At 44.3% G+C, this 21,911-nt stretch overlaps 1 protein-coding gene across 2 annotated transcripts in view; it reads left to right on the top strand.

The window, feature by feature from the left end:
* Positions 1-21,911, top strand: part of ANKS6 (ankyrin repeat and sterile alpha motif domain containing 6) — a 162,620-nt gene that overhangs the window by 86,575 nt on the left and 54,134 nt on the right. For both annotated transcript variants that reach the window (XM_075314916.1, XM_075314917.1), the window contains exons 5-6: positions 2,295-2,401; positions 5,888-6,030. In XM_075314916.1, the coding sequence (XP_075171031.1) occupies positions 2,295-2,401; positions 5,888-6,030 (250 nt within the window). The remainder of the gene's footprint in view (positions 1-2,294; positions 2,402-5,887; positions 6,031-21,911) is intronic.

The following is a 21,911-nucleotide window of genomic DNA, read 5'->3' as shown; positions in this document are numbered from 1 at the left end:
CCTGGCGATGTTGGAGGTTCAACGCATCCTTCAGTGGACGGAGGACTCCAAGTCCACCATATCCGCAGTCCACATCCCAGGCGTAGAAAACTGGGAGGCAGATTATCTCAGCCATCAAACCGTGGACAGCGGCGAGTGGGCCCTGCATCCAGCAGTGTTCCGGTCAATCTGCCGCAAGTGGGGCACTCCGGAAGTGGATCTAATGGCATCCCGGCACAACAACAAGGTCCCGGTTTACGTGGCTCGCTCCCACGATCCTCAGGCCTTGGCAGCGGACGCGCTGGTTCAGGATTGGTCCCAGTTCCGTCTGGCCTACGTGTTTTCCCCTCTAGCTCTCTTGCCCAGAGTCCTGCGCAAGATCAGAATGGAGGGCCGTCGGGTCATAATCATTGCTCCAGACTGGCCCAGGCGAGCTTGGTACCCAGACCTGCTCCATCTGTCCGTAGAAATGCCGTGGCATCTCCCGGACCGCCCAGACCTTCTCTCTCAAGGTCCGTTTTTCCGCCAGAATTCTGCGGCTCTCAGATTGACGGCGTGGCTCTTGAGTCCTGGATCCTGACGGCTTCAGGCATTCCTTCCGAGGTCATCTCCACTATGACTCAGGCTCGGAAGTCTTCCTCGGCCAGGATTTACCACAGGACTTGGAGGATTTTCCTGTCCTGGTGTCGCTCTTCTGGCCATGCTCCTTGGCCGTTTTCTTTGTCGACCATCCTGTCCTTTCTACAGTCCGGTCTGCAGCTAGGACTATCCCTCAATTCCCTCAAGGGACAGGTCTCGGCTCTGTCGGTGTTGTTCCAGCGGCGTATCGCCCGTCTGGCTCAGGTGCGCACCTTCATGCAGGGCGCATCTCACATTATTCCGCCTTACCGGCGGCCTTTGGATCCCTGGGACCTTAATCTGGTCCTCACGGCCTTACAGAAACCCCCCTTTGAGCCTCTTAGGGAGGTTTCGTTGTTTCAACTTTCACAGAAAGTGGTCTTTCTGGTGGCCATAACTTCTCTCAGGAGAGTCTCTGATTTGGCTGCGCTCTCTTCGGAGTCACCCTTTTTGGTTTTTCACCAAGACAAGGTAGTTCTCCGTCCGACTCCGGACTTTCTCCCTAAGGTGGTGTCTCCTTTCCACCTTAACCAGGACATTTCATTGCCTTCCCTTTGTCCGGCCCCTGTACATCGCTTTGAGAAAGCGTTGCATACCTTGGATTTGGTGCGGGCGCTCCGGATCTATGTGTCACGCACCGCCGCTCTTAGGCGGTGCACCTCTCTTTTTGTGCTAACCACGGGTCAGCGCAAGGGTCTCTCGGCTTCTAAACCGACCCTAGCTCGTTGGATTAGGTCGGCCATATCCGATGCCTACCAATGTTCTCAGGTGCCTCCACCGCCAGGGATTAAGGCGCACTCGACCAGAGCTGTCGGTGCCTCCTGGGCTTTCAGGCACCAGGCTACGGCTCAGCAGGTCTGTCAGGCTGCCACTTGGTCTAGTCTGCACACCTTTTCGAAGCACTACCAAGTGCATGCTCATGCTTCGGCAGATGCGAGCTTCGGCAGACGCATCCTTCAGGCGGCTGTCGCCCATTTGTGAAGTTAGGTTTTGCCTACTTCTTAGTTTCTGTTTATTTCCCACCCATGGACTGCTTTGAGACGTCCCATGGTCTGGGTCTCCCATAAGGAACGATGACGAAAAAGAGAATTTTGTTACTTACCGTAAATTCTTTTTCTTATAGTTCCGACATGGGAGACCCAGCACCCTCCCTGTTGCCTGTTGGCAGTTCTTGTTCCGTGTGTTTTTCACCGGCTGTTGTTGTAGACAGAGGTTCCGGTTATTCCGGGTTTTACTCTATCTCTACTTATGGGTGGATTTCCTCCTTCAGCTTTTGCACTAAACTGGTTAGATTTGTCATCCAGGGGGTGTATATGCTCGGAGGGAGGAGCTACACTTTTAGTGTAGTACTTTGTGTGTCCTCCGGAGGCAGAAGCTATACACCCCATGGTCTGGGTCTCCCATGTCGGAACTATAAGAAAAAGAATTTACGGTAAGTAACAAAATTCTCTTTTTTGTTGGTCCAAGTTACTGTATGTCTAAAGTGAAACTGGTGTCTGTTACTCTTCACCACTACGTCTTACTTTAGCTTGGCCCCATGCAGACCTGACATTTGCTTAGAAGACGATTGACAAGGAGCTGCTTCTCTACAATTGAGTGTCCAAAAATTACATTTTGGGAAAGCGTTTAATTCATCTTGTTTGCAATAACAATAACAACGTAAGAATAATTTTTAATTATTTGTTTTATCAACTTAGAAACAAAGAAATTGTGATATACCTGTTAAATCAAGGAGCCGACGTGAATCTGCGTGCCAAAAATGGCTACACGGCGTTCGACTTGGTGATGCTGCTGAATGATCCAGGTTTGGAGATTGTACTTTTGTGAAAGTGGGTGTATTACTAGTCGACCACCTTGGCTTATGGTTACAGGAAAGGGGGCGCATGGCTGGAAGTACCACTTTTTATTTTTATGGTGTTATATCTATTGTGTGGTTTTTATTTCACTTTTATTCTTCAGTATCTTTTTTGTGTACTATTATAGATGTATACACAGCAGCTCCGGGCACTTTTAGGTGCAATTATTACCAAAAGCAAAATGTCTTTTTTTTCCTTTTTGAAGCCTTTTTATGTTATTTCTGTCTTTTGGAATCCCTTGATCTACCTAAAAAGACATATAAAAAGCTGTACTAACACACTCCATGTAATCCTGGCATTACCATAATTTTGTTTTTATTTCAAATCTGTTTTATTATTAAATTTATAAATCAAGCATACATCTTGAACATTTATAAATATTATAAAACATAAACAGTGATCTCTCAGTTTCGGAATGACAAAAATAACATCACATTGTAGATTTCATTGGAACTCTATAAGCTATCCTTATGCTAACACTCCATGACAAACCATACACTAGAAATCAGAGTTCCAGCTAAACATGTCTTCCTGATAATTGACAAGACCACGCTCAGCATAAAACAATCCCCTTTTAAGTTATTGAATAAACATTTAAGAAAAAGTAGAAAACTAGAAAGAAAAAAAAAAAAGAACAGATATAAGCTTAGAAAAGAAGGAATCAAATAGAGTGAAGAAAGTAGGGTAAAGAGGGGGTGGGGGAAAAAAGTGTGTGGGGAGAGGGGAAGACAAGGTTTGTCACCATTTCTCATCCCAAATAACCTGCCAGACTCACCGTGAACTCAGGAGACTCCATGAACGTAATCCACGGTCCCCACACTGTGATAAATTTTTCCGTGAGCCCATTAAGTTCAGCTGTGAGTTCCTCCATTCTCTGGAGGTTTGCCATCTCCTCTACCCAGTCAGCTAACGTGGGGCATCTAGTCTGTTTCCAGTATCTGGGAATAATTATACGGGCTGCTGCTAAACAAAATCGCAGCAGGTCCCTCTTTTGTGACTTGAATGAACCTGGGAGGATAGAGAGGAGGGCCACCTGGGGAGATCTCTCCACCTCACCCCCACTCATCTTTTTATACAGAGAAAACACTGAGTCCCAGAATGGTTGCAATTTAGCACAGCTCCACCATATATGTAACATAGACCCTTTTTCTGTACCACATCTCCAGCACATGTCGGACACTGAGGGAAAGATAGCATGCAATTTGGTCGGGTATTGGTACCACCTTGTGAGAATTTTATAGTTTTTCTCTTGGGCGGCACAAGCCAGAGAAAGTTTGTGGGTCCACAGAAACGCCCTGCTCCATCTGTCCTCCGAAATGTCCTCTCCCAGTTCCTCTCCCCATCTATAGACAAATTTGGGTTTGTCCGACATGTCTCTCTGGTTCAGCATTTTATAAATAAGACAGATGACATGCCCAGGTGACGAACCCTGCAAGAACAATTTCTCAAATGGAGTAGGGGGGGTCCTCAACTTCCTCTCCCTGTCCTGGTTGGATAGAAACTATTTCAGCTGCATATATTCTATCCAGGAAACCTCTCTCCCTGTGGCCCGTAGAGATGCATAAGGGGGCAGGGTATTTCCCTGGAACACATGAAAAAAACGAGTTTCCTCCACCCGAGCATATCCCAGAAATTTATTGGAATGAAGCCCCGGAGGGAACTCCTGGTTGCCAAAGAGGGGGGTAAGTGGACCCCTCCCCTGTGAGAGAGAACCCCTCTTAACCTCACCGTCCCACGTCCCCATCACTGTCCAAATAAACTCCATTCCCTTCTCTATCTGTGACCTACTCTCCTTTCCCATCCATGAGAGGAAGTGCAAAGGGACTCCCAATCCGTCCTGTTCGATCGCGACCCATTGTTTCGAGTTCCTATGGAAGTGCCAATCCATTATCCTCGTTAGAATAGTTGCCCTGTAGTATAACTGGAAATTTGGGAGCCCTGCCCCTCCATTATTTTTGTGTCTGGTAAGAGTTTTTATGCTTGTCCGAGGTCTCTTATTCCCCCAAACGAACCTTGACAAAGCCGTCCGAATTTTGAAAAAGTAACTCCCCGGCAGCTGAATAGGTACCGTTTGGAACAAGAAAAGAAACCTAGGAAGAACATCCATTTTAATAGCGTTGATACGCCCAAACCACGATGGTCTTTTTTTGTCGTACTTCTTTAAATCCCTAATTGTCCTCTCTAACAGGGGTAGAAAATTATGATGCATAATTTTTGTTGGATCCCGAGGTTCAACTACCCCCATATTTTTTATAGCTGACGGTTGCCACTTAAAGGGAAAATTTTGGGTTGTAGGGGCTAGATCTTCCGCCGACAGGGTCACATTCATAGCCTCTGATTTAGAGAAGTTCACTTTAAAATTACTTAAGTTACCAAACTCCTCGAACTCTTTGAGCAAAGACGGAAAGGATATGTGTGGCTGGGAAATAAACATGAGAAGGTCGTCAGCAAATAAAGCTATAATTTTGTTTTTATATATTGCTGCTAATTGACAAAGTAATTGTGCGTTTTCCATAAAAAGCTGTAGATCGGACCAGTGTAAGAGCAGAAACGTGCACGGTTGTGATAATTGGCATCAACTTAATGGGGGACAATGTCTCAGGACAGCATGGGTAACAGAATAGTTGACTTTTTGTACTTCTATGGACACTTTAACCACTGCTGATTTCATGTTGTATAACTGATCACACATTTCAGTTGCCAATTTTTATTATTAAACGTTTTTTAGATTGTTCATCTCATTCATTCATGACATGAATTGAAGTTGCAGTCACTGTAGCCGGCCACTTGGGGGCAGTATTTCAAGGGCCTACACTTCAGAAGAGTCGATATAAGCATTAGTGGACTTGTATCAGTATTTCGGCGTAGTACGTTCCTAGAATAGAATATAATCCTATGTAGTGAACATTACCATGCCCATTTGAACAGCTGGCACCTCGCCCCTGGCTGGTAAAGCTGGATTTGGGTACATTTCTATATATATATGTATGCCTGGATAATCATTTTATGTAACTTGTATTTTACATCAGTCCCTCAATCCTAACACAAGAAGTTTACTCTTCTATTATACCATTCACCTCTATGTGAAATCTGTTACAGAAGGGCAGAGCAGATTCCCATTAACTATTGTGGATCTCTTAGTAAAGGCTTGTCCACACACATTTTTTTGCTGCGTCTTTTCATTGTGTGTGTGTGTATATGTATATATATATATATATATATATATATATATATATATATATATATATATATATATATGTATATAAATAAAGAAACGCTCTGTTATACTGCAGCTTTTTAAAATCTCATTCATCCTGCAACACTCAGTTTTCATACAGAAAAAACGCTGCAGAAAGCTCTGTGTGAACCTACACAAGTATTATCCTTTGTGGTTTTCCTTGAGCTTAATACAAGATTGTTTCTTTTTCCTCCAGACACGGACCTTGTGCGACTCCTCGCCACTGTCTGTTTGCAGGCAGATAAGGAGAAGGCTAAACAGAAGAATAAAACCCTGCTCCCCAAGAACAAGCCGCCACATACCATCCCACTGCCACCAGATGACAAAACTGGACTGAAGGTGCAGCATACATTTTGTGAATTACTTAGAAAACCCCTTCTTCCTTGTGCCATTATTTTCCCCAGGCTGTGCTTATCTCAGAATTCTGCAGGAAACCGTGATTTGTCTCCAGTCCGTTGTGTGACATAGCTCCTCTCTGTGTAAAGCTGGCCGGTCATACACGTGTGATGTATGTCAGCCGAGCAATGCTTGAGCATTGAGCACCTAAAGTGTTCACTCGGCCGAGCCCTTCCATGTTCTTCATCAGAGAGTTGGTGACTGACACGTTAGCCGGCAGCTTATCTCAGTAAGGACAATGCAACCAGTAATCTGAAATCGGACATCTTTCGACCATCAATCCGGCGCCTCCATATACTGTACATCGGATTGATTGGCGGGTTCAGCTGACCTTACTCTGTGTATGGGGTCTTAACGGTCTTCTGATCTCCCAGAATGCACTGTGCAGATGTGGTCAGTACAAGGTGTAAGGTACATAGATAAAGCACAGTATATACAGAGATTCCCAGCTTCCTGAATAGATTCATTTAAACAAGATATGAATAAGATGCACAAAGATTGAATCCAGCTGGAGTAGTACCTCTTATCCCCAATGGATATTAACCTCTTCACTGCAGGAAGTGTTTTCACACTTTTTACCGACACAAATACAACATTAACTATAAAATATGATAACTATTCTATACCTTCATACTCATATGCACTGTGTATCCATGTGCAGAGCCCCCTCAGAACTGTTGAGGTTAGGAGTTTTAACCACATTCATTGTAAACCGCTACTTAATTGTATACATGTATATGCTATTATTGTATGGAGGAAGCTTGGCCTCTCATAGACTGGGTTTGCCAATTGTCCAGCAACCATGTTGTATCAGGCTGCATATAGACTACTGTGCCTAAACTATGCAGCAATTGCAAAGCCTCACTAGGCATCTCCATGAAGTGCACACTGGCGAACGTGCCTTTCCAGCAAACCGATCAGATGATATTGGATCCGGATTGGACGGCGCGGGACCCTGACCCAGGATTACTGCGGAGGGGGGTTTATTTCAATAAAGATGGAGTCACTAATTGTGTTGTGTTTTATTTCTAATAAAAATATTTTTCTGTGTGTTGTTGTTTTTGTTTTTTTTTTTTTATCATTACTAGAAATTCATTGTGGCCATGTCTAATATTGGCGTGACACCATGAATTTCGGGCTTAGGGCTAGCTGATAATATACAGCTAGCCCTAACTCCATTATTACCTAGCTAGCCACCCGGCTTCAGGGCAGCTGGAAGAGTTGGATACAGCGCCAGAAGATGGCGCTTCTATGAAAGCGCCATTTTCTGGGGTGGCTGCGGACTGCAATTCACAGCGGGGGTGCCCAGAAATCTTGGGCACCCTGCACTGTGGATTCCAATCCCCAGCTGCCTAGTTGTACCCGGCTGGACTCAAAAATTAGGCGAAGCTCACGTCATTTTTTTTTTTTTAATTATTTCATGAAATTCATGAAATAATTAAAAAAAAAAAGGGCTTCTCTATATTTTTGGTTCCCAGCCGGGTACAAATAGGCAGCTGGGGGTTGGGGGCAGCCCGTACCTGCCTGCTGTACCCGGTTAGCATACAAAAATATGGCGAAGCCCATGTCATTTTTTTTTTCTTTTTGGGCAAAAAACTTCATACAGTCTTGGATGGAGGATCCTGAGCCTTGTAGTTCTGCAGCTGCTGTCTGCTCTCCTGCATACACTAGTGAATGGAGGATGCTGAGCCTTGTAGTTATGCAGCTGCTGTCTGCTCTCCTGCATACACTAGTGAATGGAGGATGCTGAGCCTTGTAGTTCTGCAGCTGCTGTCTGCTCTCCTGCATACAATGAACATTTTGAAGAAGGAAATGACATCAGACCTTTTTTTTTTTTTTTCATCAACAATCTTTAATGGCATTGTGCACTGATTAAAAACGCAGTGAGCAAAAACGCAGCAAAAAACGCACCAAGTCGCGGCAAAAACGCATGCGTGTTTGCCGCGTTTTTTAGCCGCGGGTGCGTTTTTTGAAACAAAAACGCACATAAAAACGCAGCGTGAAAAAAACGCCTAGTGCGCACATACCCTTAAGCTACATGCGCACGCTGCTTTTTTTCCTGCTTTTTTTTGCTGCTTTTTTGGCTGCAGTTTTGTCAGCAGAACTTTCTGACATCTGACTTCCCAGCAAAGTCTATGAGAAGTCAGATTTGTCATGCGCACATTGCAGTTTATTTGTCAGCGTTTTTTTTGTTTTCAATCACCGCTGGATTCAGCGGTGGCCGCGGGTAACCTCGGTGACAGCTCAGCTGATCGCGCGGCTGTCTTCATTATCTGCATGGAGGTGACCGGAGTATAGTAGAGTAGTGTCCGTTATCCAGGTTAAACTCGTGCCTGTATACTATAGTATTGCGATAATATGACTATTAGTCCGGCACCCGTTAGGTGATATCCATTAACTACTTAGGAACCTGAGCAGAAACTCCTTACCCGTGTACACACACAGCAGCATGTATCCCCGTATAATGCAGTAAATATTATTTAAAGGACATACTATCGCAATACTATAGTATACAGGCACGAGTTTAACCTGGATAACGGACACTACTCTACTATACTGTATAGGATACTGGAGCAAATTATTGCCCCTTTTCCACTTCATAATTAGACCCAGTGACAGGGCGAGTATATATAAAACGGTTGCTATACCTGAGTATAGAATGTGACTGGGCTAAATCAATATAGCGGTCTTACATATAACTTGTGATCCATAGCTTTAAGACTTTATGGTTATTCATACTCTTGAGTATCTTTTCCCTGGTACTCGCCGCATCGCCTAGTAACAGCTCACCTTGCCTAATTACCACAGATGGTCCTTTTGATGAAGACCATAATATGGTTGAAACGTTAATTTTTGGACATCATTATGCATGAATTTTTTTTTTCAAAAATAATATACAAAAAGAAATCTTTTCGCGTCTGAATACATTGAGGTAGTGTGCCGGAGTTCTCTCTTTATTATTCTCCGCTTTTTTCTCCTGAGCACCTATATGGTGAAGCAGGGTCCTATTCCCTTTTTTAGACATATTAATCAAGCTGTAAAATCAGAGATATGGACAGTAGGATCAAATTGCAAACATCTAAAACCCTATACAGTGCATCTCAAGAAGATTCCCCAATGAGGATTAGCATGCCTGGTTTTAGATCCATAACACCCCGATACAGCAAATATATATATATATATATATATATATATATATATAATATATATAGCTACACAGTCTGTATAAGCTTGGTAGACAAATTATACAGCAGAAATTAGATGTAGTGAGATACCCCAGTGTTGTACCACCACAGCTATATATATATATATATATATATATTTTATATTTTAATGTAGTCTGGATGGTCCAAGACAGAGCTGGCTAGGCGTCCTGAACGTAAATTATTACATGGGTGAAGGCAAGCTCAAAATTGTAAGATGCTGGGGACAGTAAAATATTATTCTTCTGCCCAGAAAACCCCATTAATGTTATCATGTCTACACATTAAAAGTGTAATCATGTATATGATCAAACAACAAGTATCTTGCGATATGAATTGTTCAATATACACAATTATACAATGATACAATGTTATAATATGTGTCATCTGCATAAAGACATACCATAGACTCCTCTTACCTGACCATGCAATTAGTCATGATAAAGCTTATGTTACATCTTGGATGCATTGCTTTCCTACTGCAATAAATGATTTACTATAAAACGCTTCTAATTTGATTTAGTGATCTTATAGAATGAATATAATATACATCTTGGTACAAATTAGCCAAGTGCCCATGTAAGCGCATCATTTGTAGTGCGTCATCAGTTGTAATTCAGCAGTCATGACAGGCATAGACTATATTTGACTCGCCCACCCCAGGGCTATGGGACACCCGGTGCCGGGCCGGATTAGTCCAGTGGTGGTCAGTGGTGGCTGGGCCCGGCTCCGTGGCCCTGGTGGGTGTCAATAGAATATGTGGCTTGCTTATTAATGGTTGTGTTCGTGACGCCACCTGTGGTCTGCGGCTATTAAGCCGCTGCTGCTGTGTGAGGCCTCCGGGGTGATGTTATGGCAGCAATGGTGGTACTGCTCCCCACAGGTGGAGCGGAGCCCCGGGGATACTGTTAATGCTCGTGGAAGTCTATGAGGTTGTGTGGCTAACACGGTGCAGGGCCGACAGGCGATGAAAGAACCAGTGATTAATTAGCGATATACCACTAACTGAACAAAATACGCCTAAAATATAACTTTTATTAATATTATTTTTAAAAAACGTGATTGTGCATAATAAAATACAAACAACTAGCAAATGCCACCGTATGGGAGGACGGGAGAATCCTTCAAGAACAAATAATTCAGTGTTCTCCCTAACTCTATGTCCCATACACACAGCTGTTTTCTTGGATATACCACCCGTGTGCAATGCACATCATCTCAATATAGGGAAACTGATAAATCAGGATACATCATCAACCCCTTAAATCACAATTTAACCCCTTATGGGTATATCCGCAGCCCCTCAATCCAGTGACTCACATAGTATACAGCATTAGCCAATCGCTGTCAACCAACCAACGTCAGAGACGCCCAGATATAATAAAAAATGGAACGATCTCACCACGGTGTTGGTGTTGTTGTCTTGGAGTCAAAACATCCTCCTACTATGGTCACTGTTTGATCATCAGATAAGTGGGTCATTCCTGGATCCCCCGGCTTTTTCCAGGTACTTCATAGGATTCAGTTTTTTACCACCTCTGACCATTAAAACGCTCCACTCTCAACGCGTTTCCCTTCTCATCAGGAGAGCGGCGTATATGGATCCAGAAAGTGTCCTCACACCAATGGACACATGCTATCAAAGAAAGAACGTAAATCAGTTTTTCAAACACTCTACAAACACATTGGGCTAGCGGTGTTCATGTCCCACTCTAGCCTACTAAGGCTATGTGCGCACTAGAAATGTGAAGTTTCTCAAGAAAATTTCTTGAGAAACTTCTGCCAGTGAAAGATTTCCGGACCTGCGGAAAAAATCCGCACCAAATCCGCATGCGTTTTTGCCGCGGATTTGCCGCGAATTTGCCGCGGATTTACCGCAGGTTTGTCCCTGCAATAAATAATAAAGATAATCGATAGACAGATAATGGATAGAGGGAAAGATGGATAGATGAATAGATAGATAGAGGGATAAATAGATAGATAGAGGGATAGATGGATAGATAGATAGATAGAGGGATAGATAGATAGATAGAGGGATAGATAGAGGGATAGATAGATAGATAGGTGAGAAAAACCTATATAATGTTCCACCTCCCTGCATTTTCTAAGCTGGCACCCTTTAGTGACTTTCATGTGGCACTTAGGCTACTTTCACAGCTCCGGTTTTTGCTATGCGGCACAATCCGGCACTTTGCATGAAAATCGCAACCGGTTTTTTTTGCTGCCGGTTGCGATTTTCCTGCATAGACTTTAATTAGTGCCGCATTGTGCCGCATGGCCTTGCGTTCCGTCCGTTTTTTGCCGCATGCGGCAGATGTAGCCGATGCGGCGGCCGGATGGAACGTTGCCTGGCACGTTTTTTCGTGCGGCAAAAAAAACCGCATCGCGCCGCATTCGGCCGATGCGGCACATTTTTCAATACATGCCTATGGCGGCCGGATGCGGCGCGATGCGGCAATAACCGCATCCGGCCGCCGCATGCGGTTTTTGCCACTGCGCATGCTCAGTAGCATGCCGCAAGCGGCAAAAACCGGACTGGCCGCAAAGGAAAAACCTATGCAAAGGATGCGGTGTTTTCACCGCATCCGTTGCATAGCTTGCACAGCCGGATTGAGCCGCAGAGCTCAAGCCGGATGTGTGAAAGTAGCCTAAAGGGTGCTTAGCCTTGTATTTAGCCATAAAATAAATAAATAATTAAAAAAAAATGACGTGAGGTCCCCCCATTTTTTGTAGCCAGCTAGGGTAAAGCAGACGGCTGCAGCCTGCAGACCACCGCTGGCAGCTTCACCTTGGCTGATAATCCAAAACAGTGGGCACCCCACGCTGTTATTTTAAATTATATAAATAATTTAAAACAAAAAACGTGGGGTCCCCCCCATATTGGATCACCAGCCAAGGTAAAGCGGACAGCTGGGGTCTGATATTCTCAGACTAGGGAGGTCCACTGTTATTGGACACTCCCCAGCCTAAAAATAGCAGGCCGCAGCCGCCCCAGAAGTGGCGCATCCATTAGACGTGCCAATCCTGGCGCTTTGCCCCAGCTCATCCCGCGCCCTGGTGCGTTGGCAAACGGGGTAATATATGGGGTTGATGCCAGATGTGTAATGTCACCTGGCATCAAGCCCTGGGGTTGGTGAGGTCAGGCGTCTATCAGATACCAGACATCACCAACCCAGTCAGTAATAATTAAAGAATAGACAACAAAAAAAGTTTTATTTGAAAAAACACTCCCCAAAACATTCCCTCTTTAACCAATTTATTGAAAAGAGAACAATCAATTCCACGTCCGGCGTAATCCAATAAGGGGGGGGGGGCACGGCGATCCATACCATAGTCGCTGTCCCAGTCAATGAAAAACAGAATGTTCCCCATTGGCTGGGAGAGCAATGCAGTGACCTGAGCTAACATCAATAGGTCAGCTCAGGTCACTGCAGGGGATGACGAGCGCTGCCATCAGGAGCATAGATGAGATCATTACCTTCTGTGATCATCTCCTGTACTGCTGACGTCAGCGCTGTCACTGACTTATCGCGAGAGCCCGTGACGTCACCGCTAGTGACAGTATCGGGCCGCTCGCGAGTCGGCCCTAGACAGCAGTGACAGCGCTGACGTCAGGAGGCAGGAGATCGTCACAGCAGGTAATGATCTCACCTCCTGACAGCAGCGATCGTCATCCCCGCGGCTCCCAGCACTGCAGGATGTCCGTGTCTGCCTGCGCTGCAGCGTGACAGGCTGCTGACACTGCGGGCAGACACTGACACTGCAGTGCTGGGAGCCGCGAGGCCGGAGCAGGACACACACTGCACAGACACCTGGAGGTCGCACGGAAGTGCTTCTGTGCGGCGTCCAGGGAGTGTGACGTGTGTTTCCTCTGCTCCTCTTCCTGGCATAATGACATCGCTTCCTGCAAAACCGCAGGCAGCGATGGCCATTACCGCAGGTAAATCGCGGCTATTCCGGTGGTATACCGCACATCATTGCTACCTGCGGAATACCCCCGGAATACCGCAGGTACCTGCGGAAATTAATGGACATGCACATTTTCTCAAGAAAGTTTCTCGAGAAAATTTTCTCAAGAAATTTTCTTGAGAAAAATCCGCACAGTGCGCACAGCTATTTTTTTTTCTCATTGAATTTCATGGGAAATGTCTGCACAAAGATTGCAGACATTTCTCAAGAAATTTCCGGGGCAAATCCACGGGTAAATCCGCGGGAAAAACGGTCTAGTGCGCACATAGCCTTACTGCGGTTATGGCCTCCCACGTGTAACGACAAACCCAGCCATACCTAGTACGCTGAATAATGGGTATTTAAAGCCGCCGCCGCGGCATGTGACGTCACATCCGTCCATCGGTCACGTGACCGGAAATTGCGTGCGTAACCCGATGACGCGTGCGCGTCACCACACAGCATGGTGGAACGCATCCCATTGCGCTTGCGCAATCGCACTGAGAGCGTTCGTTCCTCACATACCTCAAATTTGTTAACCCCATCTTTTCTAACTGGGTAAATGGTGCCAGGAATACGGGACAACTCCCTACAATACCATGCAGTAGTGGGAAACCCGTTGCAGTGTGATAAACATCACATAGCAAACAGGTGGTCCAGAAAAAATACAGCAAACTAGCATTTACCTATAAGGCAAGGAAAAGCTCAATTTTTGTGGTAAAATCGGAAACAAACGAAAAGAACCCCCGAAAGAAGTCAATTGTACAAACAGATGCTTAAACCCACAAGAACAGAAAGCTGCTCAAAATTAAAAACATAAAATGACAGTTTTTTTCATTTAGGTTGGGGACAGAACCGGGTTATCTTTACCTCGAAACAGATATGTCAAAGGCACAGCCGGGCCAAATACGATACGCAGAAAATAGAAAACAGAAACCCTTCACCATACTCACTACTAGTCTAAAAAACTAACGAGGGCTCATTCCTACCTATCATGTGGGGGTCGGCACCCTAAAAAGACGGTGATTGGCGCCCCCACTCGGCCGACGACTGACCCTCCTACTCACTGGGCCTAAACACTACACAAAGGGTGCAAAGGATAGTGTTTCATTCAAGCCCCTTGGTTTCGTAGTGCCCAGCCAATAAATCCATTTGGTTTCTTGTCTCAAAATGCTTTTATCCCAGTCCCCCCCCCTTACTGGTACTGGTATCAGATCAATTCCCTGGAAGGAGATGAATTTAGGGTCTCCCTTGTGTTCATCATTAATGTGCCGTGCCAATGAGGTGTCATTTTTTAATCTGATGTCCCGGAGGTGTTCTCCTATTCTTCTTCTCAATTCCCTCTTAGTTTTTCCTACATATTCCTTATTACACCTACATGTGGCCTTGTAAATGACTCCTCTGGATTTACAATTGATAAAGGTCTTAATTTCATACTGTTTGTTCATTACGTTCGAGAAAAAATGCCTCCCAGTTTTTATAAAGTTACAGGCTATGCAGCTCCCACATCTGAAGCAGCCATTCACCTCACTTGGAAGCCAAGTTTTTTTATGACTGTTGTTTTTATTGCAGGTGGAAAAATGGCTATGTACCAATCTTTCTTTTAACGAGCGTGCTTTCTTATAGGTAACCGCTGGATAGTCTGTTATCAGTGGAGCAATATCCTCATCCATTTTCAAGATGGACCAATGTTTTCTGAGTTTGTTATGTACCTCCTCTGCACCATTGTTGTAAGTTGTGATGAACCTGATGGTGTCCTCTTTTTTATCCTTTTGTGATGGAGTATTCAGGATTTTGGTTCTATCCTTACACCTTACTTCTGAAAATGCCTGATTAATAACTTTACTGGGGTATCCTCTATCTTTTAAACGATCATTTAGGTCTTTTGACTGTTTTAGAAATAGCCCCTCCTCTGAGCAGTTCCTCTTCAATCTTAAGAACTGTCCTTTTGGGATGCCCTTTTTAAGGTTTGTGGGATGCCCACTCTCCCACCTCAATAAGGAGTTTGTCGCGGTGGGTTTTCGGTATGTGCTCGTGACAATCTCACCACCTTCGTTTTTCTCTATCAGCACATCCAGAAACGGCAGCTTTCTATTATTCACCTCAAAAGTGAACCTAAGACCCAAGGTGTTAATATTAAGTATCGATACCATCTCCGAAAGTTCAGTCTCTGTCCCTCTCCACAACATAAAAACGTCGTCGATAAACCGACACCACAGGAGAATTTTTTCTCTACTCATCACAGACTCCTCTCCGAACACCACAGTCTCCTCCCACCAGCCCAGGGTTAAATTTGCATACGATGGGGCACTAGGACTCCCCATCGCAGTCCCCCTGAGCTGGTGGAAGAAGGATCCCCCAAACAAAAATGTATTGCACTTCAGGCAATAGTCCAATAGTTCCAAAATGAACTGGTTGTGGCGTTCAAACTGCCTACCCCTTTTCTTAAGAAAATAGTCAATTGCCCTTAGCCCTACATTATGTTCAATTGAAGAGTATAGGGATTCAACATCTATACTAACTAGTAAGGTGTCATAATCAATCGTCACATCTTCCAGTTTTCTTAAAAGATCAGTGGTGTCTCTTAGGTATGAGTCCAGGGCCAACACAAAGGGTCTCAAAATTTTGTCAATGTAAAGTCCTGTATTCTGAGTAAGACTGCCTATCCCCGAAACAATGGGTCTCCCCTTCAGGGGTTCAAGACCCTTGTGGATCTTGGGGAGGCAGTAGAATGTGGGGATAATTGGAAAGGATGGAAACATGAAGTCAAATTCGGTTTTGTCAATCAGATTATCTGTTATGGCTCTAGAGAGAATGTCTTTCAACCTTACAAGGTATTCACCCGTGGGATTTTCCCTAACTATCTCATAACCATTCTTGTCATTTAGAATCTTAAGACACATTTCTTCATACTGGCTGACATCCATTAAAACAATGTTGCCCCCTTTATCTGATTGTTTAACCACGATCTCATTATTCCTTTCTAGACCTAACAGACAATCCATCTCAACCTTCGTCAAATTATATCTCTTCCTATGTGTGATTTTTAACGATTCCAGATCCCTGGTCACCAAATTACAAAAAACGTCAATAGATGTTGTTTCATTCAAAATGGGTGGCATCTTATTACTCTTTAATTTAAGGTCCGTGAAGGGACCTTTTCCCTCAACATTTGGATTGGGGTCTTCTAGACTGAATAGTAACCTCACATCATCTAATATCTCTAAGGGGATGCCCTGTTCTTTACAGATTTTTTTATTTTCATTACAAAAGAATTTTTTCCACCTCAACTTTCTCACAAAGAGATTCAAATCCTTTATGGCCTCAAAAAGGTTAAAATCTGAGGTTGGTACAAACGATAGCCCTTTACTCAGCACTGTCATTTCGGGGGCTGACAGTACTTTTTTAGATAAGTTTATGATCTGAGCGGCTCCACCTGGGGGAATCCCCCTCCCCCCTGGTTCTTTTTGCTCCGTAAAAAATGTCCTTGCTCTAAAAAATGGCCAGGGTTATACGCACCCCTATTTTGGTACCTGCCTCTCCCTTTAAATTTGTTTTTTCGATTTCTACCAACTCCCTCAGTATCTGAAAAATCTGTATCTGTTGAGGTACCTTCAGTCTCACTAGGTTTACTAAATCTCTGTGCTGGAAAGTTATAGGCCTTGTTTTCTCTGAAATCCTGAACGTCTCTTACATAAAACTTATGTTTTTTTTCCTTTAAATGGTATTGATGTTTTTCAATGACGTTCTGTAATGTAGTTTCCTTTGTAGTAAAATCAGCATCCCCAGTAAATTTTCTCGTGATCTCTGTTTGCTCTTTTAATAGGGCATCTAGATTACTCAAGTTCTTTTTCTCTTCCTCCAATAATAAGGTCATTAGTTTAAGTGAGCACTCCGTCACCTCTCTTTGCCAACTGGCAATTAATTCAGAGTTTTTATACCTGAAATTGGGAGCCAATGATATCCTTAGATTTCTAGGAACAATTTTATCTTTCAAATAACATTCCAAAGATTGGATCTCCCACCAGGAGGTTACTCTATTTTTATATATTTTAGTCAGTTCTCTGAAAGCCCCGTTAATTGAGGGTGTATATTTCTTTTGTACAAAACTTCCTTCGGAAAAGACTTCCCTTGCCTCCGAAACCCAAACACTAGTGTCAATTCCGGTTGCCAAGAAGCCAGCCATATCCCAGAGATTCAAAATATAGCAAACTGGACGTGGTAATAGAGAAATTAGTGATTAATTAGCGATATACCACTAACTGAACAAAATACGCCTAAAATATAACTTTTATTAATATTATTTTTAAAAAAAGTGATTGTGCATAATAAAATACAAACAACTAGCAAATGCCACCGTATGGGGGGACGGGAGAATCCTTCAAGAACAAATAATTCAGTGTTCTCCCTAACTCTATGTCCCATACACACAGCTGTTTTCTTGGATATACCACCCGTGTGCAATGCACATCATCTCAATATAGGGAAACTGATAAATCAGGATACATCATCAACCCCTTAAATCACAATTTAACCCCTTATGGGTATATCCGCAGCCCCTCAATCCAGTGACTCACATAGTATACAGCATTAGCCAATCGCTGTCAACCAACCAACGTCAGAGACGCCCAGATATAATAAAAAATGGAACGATCTCACCACGGTGTTGGTGTTGTTGTCTTGGAGTCAAAACATCCTCCTACTATGGTCACTGTTTGATCATCAGATAAGTGGGTCATTCCTGGATCCCCCGGCTTTTTCCAGGTACTTCATAGGATTCAGTTTTTTACCACCTCTGACCATTAAAACGCTCCACTCTCAACGCGTTTCCCTTCTCATCAGGAGAGCGGCGTATATGGATCCAGAAAGTGTCCTCACACCAATGGACACATGCTATCAAAGAAAGAACGTAAATCAGTTTTTCAAACACTCTACAAACACATTGGGCTAGCGGTGTTCATGTCCCACTCTAGCCTACTTACTGCGGTTATGGCCTCCCACGTGTAACGACAAACACAGCCATACCTAGTACGCTGAATAATGGGTATTTAAAGCCGCCGCCGCGGCGTGTGACGTCACATACGTCCATCGGTCACGTGACCGGAAATTGTGTGCGTAACCCGATGACGCGTGCGCGTCACCACACAGCATGGTGGAACGCATCCCATTGCGCTTGCGCAATCGCACTGAGAGCGTTCGTTCCTCACATACCTCAAATTTGTTAACCCCATCTTTTCTAACTGGGTAAATGGTGCCAGGAATACGGGACAACTCCCTACAATACCATGCAGTAGTGGGAAACCCGTTGCAGTGTGATAAACATCACATAGCATACAGGTGGTCCAGAAAAAATACAGCAAACCAGCATTTACCTATAAGGCAAGGAAAAGCTCAATTTCTGTGGTAAAATCGGAAACAAACGAAAAGAACCCCCGAAAGAAGTCAATTGTACAAACAGATGCTTAAACCCACAAGAACAGAAAGCTGCTCAAAATTAAAAACATAAAATGACAGTTTTTTTCATTTAGGTTGGGGACAGAACCGGGTTATCTTTACCTCGAAACAGATATGTCAAAGGCACAGCCAGGCCAAATACGATACGCAGAAAATAGAAAACAGAAACCCTTCACCATACTCACTACTAGTCTAAAAAACTAACGAGGGCTCATTCCTACCTATCATGTGGGGGTCGGCACCCTAAAAAGACGGTGATTGGCGCCCCCACTCGGCCGACGACTGACCCTCCTACTCACTGGGCCTAAACACTACACAAAGGGTGCAAAGGATAGTGTTTCATTCAAGCCCCTTGGTTTCGTAGTGCCCAGCCAATAAATCCATTTGGTTTCTTGTCTCAAAATGCTTTTATCCCAGTCCCCCCCCCTTACTGGTACTGGTATCAGATCAATTCCCTGGAAGGAGATGAATTTAGGGTCTCCCTTGTGTTCATCATTAATGTGCCGTGCCAATGAGGTGTCATTCATCTTGAAAATGGATGAGGATATTGCTCCACTGATAACAGACTATCCAGCGGTTACCTATAAGAAAGCACGCTCGTTAAAAGAAAGATTGGTACATAGCCATTTTTCCACCTGCAATAAAAACAACAGTCATAAAAAAACTTGGCTTCCAAGTGAGGTGAATGGCTGCTTCAGATGTGGGAGCTGCATAGCCTGTAACTTTATAAAAACTGGGAGGCATTTTTTCTCGAACGTAATGAACAAACAGTATGAAATTAAGACCTTTATCAATTGTAAATCCAGAGGAGTCATTTACAAGGCCACATGTAGGTGTAATAAGGAATATGTAGGAAAAACTAAGAGGGAATTGAGAAGAAGAATAGGAGAACACCTCCGGGACATCAGATTAAAAAATGACACCTCATTGGCACGGCGCATTAATGATGAACACAAGGGAGACCCTAAATTCATCTCCTTCCAGGGAATTGATCTGATACCAGTACCAGTAAGGGGGGGGGACTGGGATAAAAGCATTTTGAGACAAGAAACCAAATGGATTTATTGGCTGGGCACTACGAAACCAAGGGGCTTGAATGAAACACTATCCTTTGCACCCTTTGTGTAGTGTTTAGGCCCAGTGAGTAGGAGGGTCAGTCGTCGGCCGAGTGGGGGCGCCAATCACCGTCTTTTTAGGGTGCCGACCCCCACATGATAGGTAGGAATGAGCCCTCGTTAGTTTTTTAGACTAGTAGTGAGTATGGTGAAGGGTTTCTGTTTTCTATTTTCTGCGTATCGTATTTGGCCCGGCTGTGCCTTTGACATATCTGTTTCGAGGTAAAGATAACCCGGTTCTGTCCCCAACCTAAATGAAAAAAACTGTCATTTTATGTTTTTAATTTTGAGCAGCTTTCTGTTCTTGTGGGTTTAAGCATCTGTTTGTACAATTGACTTCTTTCGGGGGTTCTTTTCGTTTGTTTCCGATTTTACCACAGAAATTGAGCTTTTCCTTGCCTTATAGGTAAATGCTGGTTTGCTGTATTTTTTCTGGACCACCTGTTTGCTATGTGATGTTTATCACACTGCAACGGGTTTCCCACTACTGCATGGTATTGTAGGGAGTTGTCCCGTATTCCTGGCACCATTTACCCAGTTAGAAAAGATGGGGTTAACAAATTTGAGGTATGTGAGGAACGAACGCTCTCAGTGCGATTGCGCAAGCGCAATGGGATGCGTTCCACCATGCTGTGTGGTGACGCGCACGCGTCATCGGGTTACGCACGCAATTTCCGGTCACGTGACCGATGGACGTATGTGACGTCACACGCCGCGGCGGCGGCTTTAAATACCCATTATTCAGCGTACTAGGTATGGCTGTGTTTGTCGTTACACGTGGGAGGCCATAACCGCAGTAAGTAGGCTAGAGTGGGACATGAACACCGCTAGCCCAATGTGTTTGTAGAGTGTTTGAAAAACTGATTTACGTTCTTTCTTTGATAGCATGTGTCCATTGGTGTGAGGACACTTTCTGGATCCATATACGCCGCTCTCCTGATGAGAAGGGAAACGCGTTGAGAGTGGAGCGTTTTAATGGTCAGAGGTGGTAAAAAACTGAATCCTATGAAGTACCTGGAAAAAGCCGGGGGATCCAGGAATGACCCACTTATCTGATGATCAAACAGTGACCATAGTAGGAGGATGTTTTGACTCCAAGACAACAACACCAACACCGTGGTGAGAGCGTTCCATTTTTTATTATATCTGGGCGTCTCTGACGTTGGTTGGTTGACAGCGATTGGCTAATGCTGTATACTATGTGAGTCACTGGATTGAGGGGCTGCGGATATACCCATAAGGGGTTAAATTGTGATTTAAGGGGTTGATGATGTATCCTGATTTATCAGTTTCCCTATATTGAGATGATGTGCATTGCACACGGGTGGTATATCCAAGAAAACAGCTGTGTGTATGGGACATAGAGTTAGGGAGAACACTGAATTATTTGTTCTTGAAGGATTCTCCCGTCCCCCCATACGGTGGCATTTGCTAGTTGTTTGTATTTTATTATGCACAATCACGTTTTTTAAAAATAATATTAATAAAAGTTATATTTTAGGCGTATTTTGTTCAGTTAGTGGTATATCGCTAATTAATCACTAATTTCTCTATTACCACGTCCAGTTTGCTATATGATGAAAGAACCAGGCATAAACAACAGTCTCTTTACCTTTTCCTCTTTACTTTGGAAACAGTCCAGTCCTGGGAGACCGTTACAGGTGGTGATGGGGATCCGGTCGGCCTGGAAGTACTTGGGGTGATCTCTCTGGCCAGCTGAGTATGAGGCCTACTCCTGTACTTTGCTTTGTTACGATAGGACCCTGCTTCTCTGAATCCAGCAATGGCCCTCTGTGCTGATGGGACTGTTGGTGTGTCCCTTTCCCTCTGTAGCAGGCTGCGCAGGCTCTCTCTCTGGTGCTTCTCTGCTGGAACCCACACCGGCCTTGATGCTGCAGCTGTACTTTTGGGATGTTTTTGGGCCAGGTGCTTGCAGCTCTCCTGCCCTTCGGATTCGGCTACCAGGGAGTATTTTAAGCCCTGGTGGCCACAGACTCCGATGTCCGAGTCTCTCCGCTGCCTCTCAGCTACTCCTGCTTCTCTAGGCCAAGCTACTCTAGCTCTAGGCCCCAGATTCACAGGACAGCTCACTCTGCGTCTGTTC

The sequence above is a fragment of the Anomaloglossus baeobatrachus genome, chromosome 6 (genome assembly GCF_048569485.1).
Source record: "Anomaloglossus baeobatrachus isolate aAnoBae1 chromosome 6, aAnoBae1.hap1, whole genome shotgun sequence".
In the NCBI taxonomy this organism is placed as follows: Eukaryota; Metazoa; Chordata; class Amphibia; order Anura; family Aromobatidae; genus Anomaloglossus; species Anomaloglossus baeobatrachus.
Note: the sequence above shows the minus strand (reverse complement) of the source record. Positions and strands in the feature narration are given on the sequence as shown.